Raw genomic sequence first — 12,221 nt, forward strand, 5'->3', positions numbered from 1 at the left:
ATTATGTGGAAAAATGTGGGTTAAAATCTTCCGAGAAGTCACAGAGAGTGCACAAAGGGACATTAGCAAATGTTTATTCATATAAAAATGTTGGATTTATTGAATTGTCCATGTGGTCTATATTAAAGGGCACTTCATTTAATATAACAGACTTTTAAAATCCAATACTGGTGCACAATTTCTACTTAAAATATCAAAGGGACGCAAAAGATAATAGTTTTGTGGAGCGACACATCAATTGTCACAAGACAAAAGCTGCTTGCATGTCTGACTACTGCTCTCAATTTCTCTCCCTCTCCAACCCCCTATCTTTGAACCCTCTGTCCCACCCTCACTTCCTCCCCCTCTCCATATCTCTTTCTCTCCTTCTCTTCCCCCTCTTTCTATTTTTACTCCTCTTACTCCTCTCCAGGCAGTAAGGTGCTGACATGGCTGCTCCTCCAGGACAGCCACCTTCTTCTCCGCGATATCCTCCTCTTTTCCTCCTCTTCCTCCTCCTCTTCCTCTCCTCCCCTCCTCCCCTCCTCTCCCGCCCTCTCATCCCTCATCCCTCTATTAACGTGGCAGTGGTGTTCTGTGGCTCTGCTTACCAGAATGAGGTCAGGGGTCATTTGAGCAGAGAGGACTTCGCTGATCTTCCCCTAGGTATGAACCTGTGAACCAGTTTTGCCACTGTATGTTCTTGACATTGATACTTATGTGCTCTTTACTATGTTCACTTTGGAGTACAACGTTCTTTCTTCTTCTTCTTCTTCTTCTTCTTCTGCTTTTTTGTCTTCTTCTTAGAGGTGAACCCGGTCACTGTTCTGGTTAACGACACCAACCCTCGTGCCCTGCTGACACGTCTCTGTGAAACCATGGCGACAGAGAAACTGCATGGGGTCGTGTTCGAGGACGATGTGGGATCAGGAGCTGGACCTCAGGTCAGTCAATCGATCGATCAATCAATCAATCAATCATGTTAAACAAGGCGAAAGGTTAACTCAGATACTGACCTCTGTCCTTTGGGGATATTGAAAAAACGGGATAAATATGAGATGCCAGATTCCTTGGTAAAAATCCTCTATATGTTGTATGTATGTATTTGACTATCTCCTGGACCTAATAAAAGCAGGTGGCAGAAGTGGCTCAGATCCTAGACTTTCTGTCGACTCAGACAGCTCTGCCCATCGTTGGCATCAGCGGAGGATCTACCGTTGTCATACCTCACAAGGTAAGACAACACATAATACTGTATATATACTCAAGCTACCACACAAATCACAAATAACCCTAGCATAACACATAATGTAGTACTAAAACTCCTCTAGACACCACATCATGTGAGACAAATCACCTATACTGTATATCCCTCAAACTCAACCCTGGACCTTGAAGCCAGTTCCACTGCTTCTTTTCAGTCTTTCCCTCTAATCAGGGACTGATTTAGACCTGGGACACCAGGTGGATGCAATTCATTATCTGGTAGAACAGAAAACATCAGTAGTCCGGACCCCGTAGGGTAAGATTTGTACAGGGTACCAATTCAAACACCTACAGACAGCAATGCAACACCACAACACCTCTACAGATATGCTGTTTAACACCAGTCTGTAAATAAATGTGTGTGTTCTGTCTAAACATGCAACACAGGGCATGGATGAGAAATAGAAATATGTCTTCTACCTCATCTCCATCAATCTTAATCAGATAATAGCTGGGAAAGAGTTGTTCTGCTAGGAAACAAGTAGACACATTGAGCTCGATGCTTAGAGTGTAGAGAGATGATCAGTCATCAGATCACTTCTAGTTCTGTAGTAGCCTGATCACCACAGTTTCCACTGAATCTCACCCTATCCTCACTCTCTCTTTATCTTCACTTTGTCCCTCCTCTTGTCCCTAACTCATCCCTCACCCCACTTCAAACTCATCTTCCCACTTTCGCCTACTATTCCTCCCTCTCATCTCTCTCTCTCGTCACTCCTTCCTTCCCCTTTTCCTCTCCCCCCTCCCCTCACCCAAGAGATGTGAGGCACTAACACCTGTCATCAACACCCTGTATTTATAGTGCTGACAGTAGCACTCACACACATATAGTACAGATGCACTCACACACACACACACACACACACACACATACTCCCTCTCAAATCAAATCACATTTTATTGGCCACATGCACATGGTTAGCAGATGTTATTGCGAGTATAGCAAAATACTTGTGCTTCTAGTTCCGACAGTGCAGTAATATCTAACAGTAATCTAACAATTCCACAACAACTACCTAATACCTGTACACACAGATCTAAGTAAAGGGATGGAATAAGAATATATACCTCTCTCACTTACGTGCACATGCCTAGCCTGATGTTCAGATTTAGCAGGGAATTAGTAAAGAGTGGTCGAATGCGTAGACAAGTCAATGAATAGAGCAGCGCAGTGTTTCTTCCTATCCAAACAATTTACCACATCGTTTAAAACCAGTGATGCTCCCAAGATGGTGCTCTGCCCTGGTCTGAAGCCTGACTGATGCAGATTTAGAATAGATTATGGAAGTTAAGAAATAGCTTAGCTGAGCATTAATCAAGAACTCAAAATGTTTTTCTAGGCAAGAAGGTTTAGAAATAGAGCGATAATTAATAAGGTCACAAGGGTTACCACCTTGCCGAAGACCAAAACGAAGAAAAGCGTCACAAAATGTCATAATATATGCAGGAACAGTTCCGAACTGTTTCAGATGGGAAGTGTGCGGACGTCTTAAGTCATCCCTGTGATCGTGTCTGGTGGCTCGTCTCTCTGTATTTTAACAATGAAGTAAGGTACGGTGGAAGTTTGTGCAAGAGTGCTTTATAAACAAAAAGAGAGCAGTGTGTCGATTTACAAGACTTAAGAGAGGGCAAGCCTACTTTCTGATATAAGATGCAATGATGTGTACTGAACCTGTCACCCGTAATAAAGCTAAGTGTGTTGTGGTAAACTGCATCTAATGGTTTCAGTGCAGTGGCAGCTGCATTCATATAAATGGTGTGATCTATTTCTAAAGAAGAGGCCCATTTTTATTCCCAACTTCTTAACTAACTCATCCATATGCTTTTTAGAAGATAACTTTTCATCAATTCAGATGCCCAGATATTTATCAGAAAACTTAATATCCTTGGTTTTATCTGCATTAAGTATACATTTCTGTTAATTCAAATGCTTTCTGCAAAGCAACAAAGGCAGATTGCAGCTCTGAAAAAGCCTGGTCAACCATGGGGGCAATAGCATACACAACAATGTCATCTGCATACAGGTGTACGTTACAATTCTTTGCAGATAGACCAATATTTATATAGACAGTAAAGTACAGGACCTAAAATCGACCCGTTTAGGTTGTTTTATTTTTTATTTAACCCTATTTTACCAGGTAAGTTGACTGAGAACACATTCTCATTTTACAGCAACGACCTGGGGAATAGTTACAGGGAACAGGAGGGGGATGAAGGAGTCAATTGGAAGTTGGGAATAATTAAGTGGCCATGATGGTATGAGGGCGCATCTGCGGTGGAAGGTGGCCGAGCTACAGTGTGTCACAGGACCTGTCTGAAGGTAACCCATACAAATGAATGGAAGTATGGAGGTAGTTTTGTGCCAACAAATATTTCCTAATTCCTTATGATTTCTTTGATGACTGTCTTTTTTGACATTTATAAAGGTGTTATTCAATGCATTTCTATGTTTTGTAGTAGTAAATCCAAATTCAATATTTTATCAAATATTTTTTTATATACATTTTTTAGACCTAAAGGGATCTTAAAATTCTAAATAAAATAGCTAAATGATCCATGGTATGACCATCTTAAAATGATTCCATATGTCAGCTTAGTAAAACCTTACCCTGATTAAATGCATCACTTATCTCTCTTTTTTCAGTAATGATGCCAGTGCCGGACAGAACTTGCTTAGGCAGAGAGTGGGTGGATCCCTGTTACAAACAAATGCATATTTTGGCATAGGGCTACATTTATGATCAAAAACACAAACTTTTTGGGAATCGTGACACTTAGAGAACATGCTGCCACAAGTGTTGATATCGCATACAGTACCAGTCAAAAGTTTGGACACACCTACTCATTCAAGGGTTTTTCTTTATTTTTACTATTTTCGTCATTGTAGAATAATAGCGAAGACATCAAAACTATGAAATAACACATATAGGATCATGTAGTAACCAAAAAAGTATTAAACAAATCAAAATCTTCAAAGTAGCCACCCTTTGCCTTCATGACAGCTTTTCACACTCCTGGAATTCTCTCAACCAGCTTCATTAGGTAGTCACCTGGAATGCATTTCAATTAACAGGTGTGCCTTGTTAAAAGTACATTTGTGGAATTTCTTTCCATCTTATTGCGCTTGAGACAATCAGTTGTGTTGTGACAAGGTAGGGGTGGTATACAGAAGATAGCCCTGTTTGGTAAAAGACCAAGTCCATATCATGGCAAGAACAGCTCAAATAAACAAAGAGAAACAACAGTCCATCATTACTTTAAGACATGAAGGTCAGTCAATCCGGAAAATGTTAAGAACTTCAAAAGAAACTTCAAGTGCAGTCGCAAAAACCATGAAACTCTATGTTGAAACTGGCTCTCATGAGGACCACCACAGGAAAGGAAGACCCAGAGTTACTTCTGCTGCAGAGGATATCTTCATTGGAGTTACCAGCCTCAGAAATTGCAGCCCAAATAAATGCTTCAGAGTTCAAGTAACAGACACATCTCAACATCAACTGTTCAGAGGAGACTGTATGAATCAGGCCTTCATGGTCAAATTGCTGTAAAGAAACCACTACCAAAAGACACCAATAAGAAGAAGACTTGCTTGGGCCAAGAAACACGAGCAATGGACATTAGACCTGTGGAAATCTGTCTGATTAGTCCAAATTTGAGATTTTTGGTTGCAATTTTTGGTTCAGTGTCTTTGTGAGACGCAGCGTAGGTGAATGAATGATCTCCGCATGTGTGGTTCCCACTGTGCAGCATGGAGGAGGAGGTGTGATGGTGCTTTGCTTTTCAAACTTAACCAGCATGGCTACCACAGTATTTTGCAGCAATATGCCATCCCATCTGGTTTGCGCTTAGAGGGGCTATCATTTTTTTTACAACAGGATAATGACCCAAAACGCACCTCCAGGCTGTGTAAGGGTTATTTGACCAAGAAGGAGAGTGATGGAGTGCTGCATCAGATGACCTGGCCTCCACAATCACTCGAACTCAACCCAATTGAGATGTTTGGGATGAGTTGGACCGCAGAGTAAAGGAAAAGCAGACAAGTGCTCAGCATATGTGGGAACTCCTTCAAGACTGTTGGAAAACTATTCCAGGTGAAGCTGGTTGAGAGAATGGCCAGAGTGTGCAAAGCTGTCATCAAGGCAAAGGGTGGCTACTTTGAAGAATCTCAAATATATACAGTAATATATCTTGATTTGTTCAACACTTTTTTTGGTTACTACATGATTGTGTTATTTCATAGTTTTAATGTCTTCACTCTTATTGTACAATGTAGAAAATAGTCAAAATAAATAAAAACCTTTGAATGAGTAGGTGTTCTAAATCTATTGACCGGTAATGTAGTAGCTACCCCTCTCCCCTTTTTGGTATATTTCACCTGAAATTTTTGAGCCAGGTCTCCGTGAGAACCAGAATATCAGGGCTTGTGTCTATACTCAGACATCAAGAAGGTCCATCTTTGATATCAAGCTTTGCACGTTTATGTGTAACAGCCCAAGCACTATAAATGCTTTGAAAACAGAGGGGGTATCCAGAGTTATGGTATTTTAAATAATAGTACTGGGCGAGTTGACCACCGTGGGCTTCCCATTTGGGCTAACAGTAACAGAGCTAACAGTGGAATTTAAATGTATGTGCACAGGAATATTACTGACAACAATACTGGGAATATAGATATCTGTAGTAGTACAATGATAATGCTGTGAAATAGTGGGAATGTGAATAAGTACCTGAACAGGGGTTGGGCTGTTGTTGAGTCAATGTTTTAGATAGAAATGCATCAAACACAAAGACGTGATGGAGATATTGAGAGACAGTGATTGATTGAGTGGAAATAAATCAGTCATAATCTGGTGTCTATATGAAGCTGTAGCCTACTGACAGAAGTCAGTACTTCAGTTCACTCGAGTACAGGCTTAACTGAATGAATAACAAAGACAGAATGCAATATGACACTTTATTAAACAGTTTGGGGAATGACCTCGCTTCCGAGGTAAGATCCTCGGAGACAGATGATGTGATGGCAGGTAGCAAGCACTATGCTGGGCTGATGGCATCAAGTGAGTGTGTGTGTGTGTGTGTGTGTGTGTGTGTGTGTGTGTGTGTGTGTGTGTCTGTCTGTGCACTTGTGTGCGCACGTGCGTGTGTGTGACACAGTCAGCCAGTGGTCTCTCAGAGCTCTGCCACTCTATTAAACACTTAATTAGACCCTTTAGGAGGTAGAGACTCCCTACTGCCCCTGTCACTCTCTCATCTATTACGCTCTCCCTGTTCTACTCCCCCTCTTTCTCCATCTCTCCTCCACTCTGTTTTTTTCTCTCTCTCTGTTTCTCCCCCTCCTCTCCACCACTCGCTTTCTCTCACACTCTCGCTATCCACTCTCTTTTTCTATTTCTCTCCTCCACTCTCTCTCTCCCTTTCTCTTTTCCTCAATCCCTCTCTCCCTCTCTATCTCTTCCTTTCTATATCCCCCCCATCCCCCCCACCTCTCACACTTGTGGATAGCTGATAGCCTGCGAGAGAGTATTTGGCTCTATCTGTAATTAGAGTATAGATAACCCTTGTCTCTTCTTTATAATGGTCTAATTGACAGCTTGTTAAAGACTCTGAGAGATGAGTCACTCGCTGACACACAATCAGTCCTGGCTCTTCAAGCGAAGGTATGGCTTTGAGACATCTAAAATGTCTTAGAAAAAATTGTGCTATCTAGAACCTAAAAGGGTTCTCCAGCTGTTCCCATTGTAGAACCCTTTGAAGAACCCTTTTGGTTCCAGGTAGAACCCCATTGGGTTCCATACTATAACCTTTTCCCAAAATGGTTCTACATGGAACCAAAAAAGGTTCTCCTATGGAGACAGCCGAAGAACCCTTTTGTCTTCATTCTAAGAGTGTGTACAGAGACAGCTAACAGGCCTATGTCTAAGGCAGTTTAGAGAGACAGCTAACAGGCATATGTTTAAGACAGTGTAGAGTGACAGGCTGTCTAAAGCTGTAGACATCTATGATAACAATCAACATATAAGATGCATGCAGCTCTATGAGACAAAACAGCTGAAAGCCAAAGTATTGAGAGACAGCTTTCTTCAGAAGACACACAGCAATAGAGATCTCCATCCTCTGACATTAGACAAGATGACATGACAGGTTCGGCAAGACTGACACTGGACACTGAATAGAAAACAACAGGAAGTAGATAAAACTCTTCTGATCCACCCTGTTCATATCTAGGCTGATCTACTCTATAGTCCCTGGTCTTTGTTAACGCGACAAACTCATTAGCAGGGTTTCTTACAATAGACTAAGATTAAGATCACTTTATTGGTCAATTGCACCCAACCTAGGGTCCAACCAAAATGTTACTTTCGCTTTTATCCCAATCCCCCGAAAGACACACATACTGTTCATACATATATAGGTTTTGGAAAGGAGTGGAGGGCTGCCACAGTGGGTGCCCCAGAGCAGTTTTTATGGGAGGTTAAGTGCCTTGCTCAAGGGCACAACGGCAGGCAATGGCATCTAGGATTTGATACAAGCAACCCTCCGGTTGCCAACTAATTTCCAGCCAGATTTTTCCCATCAGACTCAGATTTTTCCCCGCTGGCTCGCCTCTCTAACCTGCAGGTGGCAAGGGAAGTGTGTGTGTTTATGTGTGTGTGATCCTATTCATAGATAAAAGGGTTCAATAGTGCTTGATTATCAATGGCCCTGATGATGACGATAATAATGAGGAGGAGGCATATCTTTGATGTCTTTGGTATCTTTTAAAGGACCCTGCTATTCAGTCTGACACCTATTTCTGGTTCTTTTTTTGTCCTTTATCCTCTGTCCCTGATCTATCCATCACTAAACAAGGAACAATGAAAGGAAGATGAAAGATGAAAAAAAGGAAAGGAGCTGTATGTCTTTTGTCAGGTTATGCATGTATCAATCAAATGATCAAGAGGGTACGATATAGAGGGGGGAGGAAGACAAAGTGTGTGTGTGATCGTATATATTCTGGCTATTGGTGTGTGTGTGGGCATGCTTGCATGTGTTATCGTATGCTTTCTTTTGGTGAGTGTGTGTGTGATTGTTTTATCTGATTGCTATTGGTGTGTGTGTGTTTTCTGATCACGGTCGGATATGCTTGCAATTTGTGTGTTTGTTTGCGTGCGTTTGTGTCCGCGTGCATACTTGCGTGCCTTTGTGTTTTCCAGGCTATGAGTCATATTTGTTGGTTGTGTTCAGTAGACAGTGGTGTATCCAGATGTTGTGTTGGGGGACTGGTACACCCGCTAACATCAGTATCTCCTAACGAGGGAGACAGCTAGTGTCCCCTGAGGAATACTCACACAACTGCGTGATAAACACTCATAAACACGTACCGTATCCTAGCCAGGGCTCCATATGGAAAATAGCTCTGGTCTATCCAGAAACACATGGTAATCATAATCAGTGGTCATATAGTGGAACAGTAAAAAAACTGTACAGTTGTGGCCAAAAGTTTTGAGAATGACACAAATATTAATTTTCAAAGTCTGCTGCCTCAGTTTGTATGATGGCAATTTGCATATACTCCAGAATGTTATGAAGAGTGATCAGATGAATTGCAATTACTAGCAAAGTCCCTCTTTGCCATGCAAATGAACTGAATGCAAATCCCCAAAAAAACATTTCCACTGCATTTCAGCCCTGCCACAAAAGGACCAGCTGACATCATGTCAGTGATTCTCTCATTAATACAGGTGTGAGTGTTGATGAGGACAAGGCTGGAGATCACTCTGTCATGCTGATTGAGTTTGAATAACACACTGGAAGCTTCAAAAGGAGGGTGGTGCTTGGAATCATTATTCTTCCTCTGTCAATCATGGTTACCTGCAAGGAAACACGTGCCGTCATCATTGCTTTGCACAAAAAGGGCTTCACAGGGAAGGATATTGCTGCCAGTAAGATTGTACCTAAATCAACCATTTATCGTATCATGAAGAACTTCAAGGAGAGCGGTTCAATTGTTCTGAAGAAGGCTTCAGGGCGCCCAAGAAAGTCCAGCAAGCGCCAGGACCGTCTCCTAAAGTTGATCCAGCTGCGGGATCGGGGCACCAACAGTACAGGAATGACAGCAGGCAGGAATGACAGCAGAAAGGTGTGAGTGCATCTGCACGCACAGTGAGGTGAAGACTTTTGGAGGATGGCCTGGTGTCAAGAAGGGCAGCAAAGAAGCCACTTCTCTCCAGGAAAACATCAGGGACAGACTGATATTCTGCAAAAGGTACAGGATTTGGACTGCTGAGGACTGGGGTAAAGTCATTTTCTCTGCTGAATCCCCTTTCCGATTGTTTGAGGCATTCGGAAAAAAGCTTGTCCAGAGAAGACAAAGTGAGCGCTACCATCAGTCCTGTGTCTTGCCAACAGTAAAGCATCCTGAGACCATTTATGTGTGGGGTTGCTTCTCAGCCAAGGGAGTGGGCTCACTCACAATTTTGCCAAAGAACACAGCCATGAATAAAGAATGGTACCAACACATCCTCCGAGAGCAACTTCTCCCAACCATCCAGGAACAGTTTGGTGACGAACAATACCTTTTCCAGCATGATGGAGCACATTGCCATAAGGCAAAAGTGATAACTAAGTTCCTCGGGGAACAAAACATTGATATTTTGGGTCCATGGCCAGGAAACTCCCCAGACCTTAATCCCATTGAGAACTTGTGGTCAATCCTCAAGAGGCAGGTGGACAAACAAAAACCCACAAATTCTGACAAACTCCAAGCATTGATTATGCAAGAATGGGCTGCCAACAGTCAGGATGGTGCCCAGAAGTTAATTGACAGCATGCCAGGGTGATTTGCAGGGTCTTGAAAAAGAAGGGTCAACACTGCAAATATTGAGTCTTTGCATCAACTTCATGTAATTGTCAATAAAAGCCTTTGACCCTTATGAAATGCTTGTAATTATACTTCAGTATTCCATAGTAAAATCTGACAAAAATATCTAAAGACACTGAAGCAGCAAACTTTGTGGAAATTAATATTTGTGTCATTCTCAAAACTTTTGACCACGACTGTAAATGATTGAGTCATTGTTAGTTTTACACTTAAGACATGACTCTGCCGTTGTGTTGAAGGAATTGTGCATTTTTTATCTTGCGTAATAAATTATATGGATTAGTAAATAGTGGATTAAATCTCATATTTCATTAACTGATATTTCGTTAGTTATGTTTCAACATTCCCCCCACCTTGTGCCAATATCAGTTATTTTTAAGTCTTAGTTCCAATAGTTAATCTTTTTTTCGAAGACATTGTCAGTTAGATAGGCTGTCTGCAAGGTTTTATGTATCTTATCACATGAATATCCTTTTCTGACTCTTAGGATTCCTTCAAGACTGCTCTGATGTCAAAAACATTTCAAGTCAACATTTGATATGAAACTTTTAAGTTGCATGTATTTGAAAATATCTACATTGGTCAATGCACTAAAGAGGAACAATGGGTACATATTGAAGATGCGCATGGAAAACTAAAGGCATAGAAACCAAAAATACTAAAATGTATTTTTGGTTTCTATGCCTTTAGTTTTCCATGTGGACCAATTTATCGGTGAATTCTGAAAAGCTATACAAGGATTGTAACATGGGGTTGTGTTTTTAGGGAGTGATATTGGTTCTTGTAGAATATGTTTCATTTTCTTCCATATTGTTATAGTGTTCTTAACGATGAAGTGGTCAATGTTCTTAGCTTTATCCTTTGAAAATAGACAAGGGAAAAGTTCTGGGGATGAGCATGCGCATCTTCAATATGTACCCATTGTTCCTCTTTAGTGCATTGACCAATGTAGATATTTTCAAATACATGCAACTTAAAAGTTTCATATCAAGAAATGTTGACTTGAAATGTTTGACATCAGAGCAGTCTTGAAGGAAAAAAGGAGTCTTGAAGGAATGCATAAATGCATTTCATACAATTCTATGTAATTTTACATGACTGGAGACTTAAGCAGAATATTTTTTAATACCGCACAAATTATTGAAATGTCAGGCTACTTTGACACTGACAAATTGAGAATGAGAGATCATAAAAAATGACATCACTTGAATCCATCAATAGCCTAGGCCTAGGTGTGTGGAAGAGACAAAATCTTGTACAATATGAGGAGGAAATTATAGTCCTTAAAAAGCTTTCCAGTTTCACTGACTCACCTAATGATGCGCAGCTCACTCAACGGCAATGGCTGATGAGCTCGTGCCAAAAGCCAATCTCCCTCATTTCAGTTTGTAAAAACAATGCTGTTCACTCAACAGGCCTATTTGAAAGTTGGATTATATTTTCGTAGCCTACAGCCAGGTAACTATTTTTGTTTCAGCAGGACCCATTTGCTTTCCAACCTGTGCTATCCCATGATTGTATTTGAAATATTGCGAAAGGCCTGTTTGGCTGAAAATTACGTTTTATGCCACCAGAGGTACCGGATCCTGTCAAATAGGTTCCAAAATTAAATGTCCAAAACTGAGAGGTGCCGGATCCTGTGCTGGCATGATCCTGCTCAAATTAAGCACTGGTATATTTATAACAGAGCTGAGGTTTACTTTGAAGTGCAAAGTCTAAAAATACAGGTGAAATCAGTCAATAGGCAGGTTTCCATTGACCCAGGTTTATTCAACAAAAGCAGTGTCGCAAAAACAAATCATTGACAACATTTTGATCCATTTCCCAGGAGTGTGTTTTTCTTTCATCAAACTTTCTTTATTGCAACAAATAAGGATAGAAACAGTTTTTTTCCGAATAAATGATGATTGCTGAATAATTTTGAAGGTACACGGAGCATGTGGTTAGGGTGACCACATGTCCTGGATTGTGCAGGACAGTCCCACATTTTGGCCTTTTGTCCTGCGTCCCGCAACCAAACAATTATGTCCTGCATTTTATCAACATATTCAAACACCACCAATTTAGAAATAAAGGTTGATTTGTCCCGTATTTCAGTTAGACATTCCAACCTGTC

The 12,221-nt window shown here is 41.1% G+C and overlaps 1 protein-coding gene across 1 annotated transcript in view; it reads left to right on the top strand.

The window, feature by feature from the left end:
* Positions 1-412: 412 nt before the first annotated feature.
* Positions 413-12,221, top strand: part of LOC106589191 (glutamate receptor ionotropic, NMDA 2C) — an 87,101-nt gene continuing 75,292 nt past the window's right edge. The window contains exons 1-3 of the mRNA XM_045710218.1: positions 413-645; positions 787-923; positions 1,133-1,213. Coding sequence (XP_045566174.1) covers positions 429-645; positions 787-923; positions 1,133-1,213 — 435 coding nt within the window. The 5' untranslated portion in view covers positions 413-428. The remainder of the gene's footprint in view (positions 646-786; positions 924-1,132; positions 1,214-12,221) is intronic.

The sequence above is a fragment of the Salmo salar genome, chromosome ssa28 (genome assembly GCF_905237065.1).
Source record: "Salmo salar chromosome ssa28, Ssal_v3.1, whole genome shotgun sequence".
Classification (NCBI taxonomy): domain Eukaryota; kingdom Metazoa; phylum Chordata; class Actinopteri; order Salmoniformes; family Salmonidae; genus Salmo; species Salmo salar.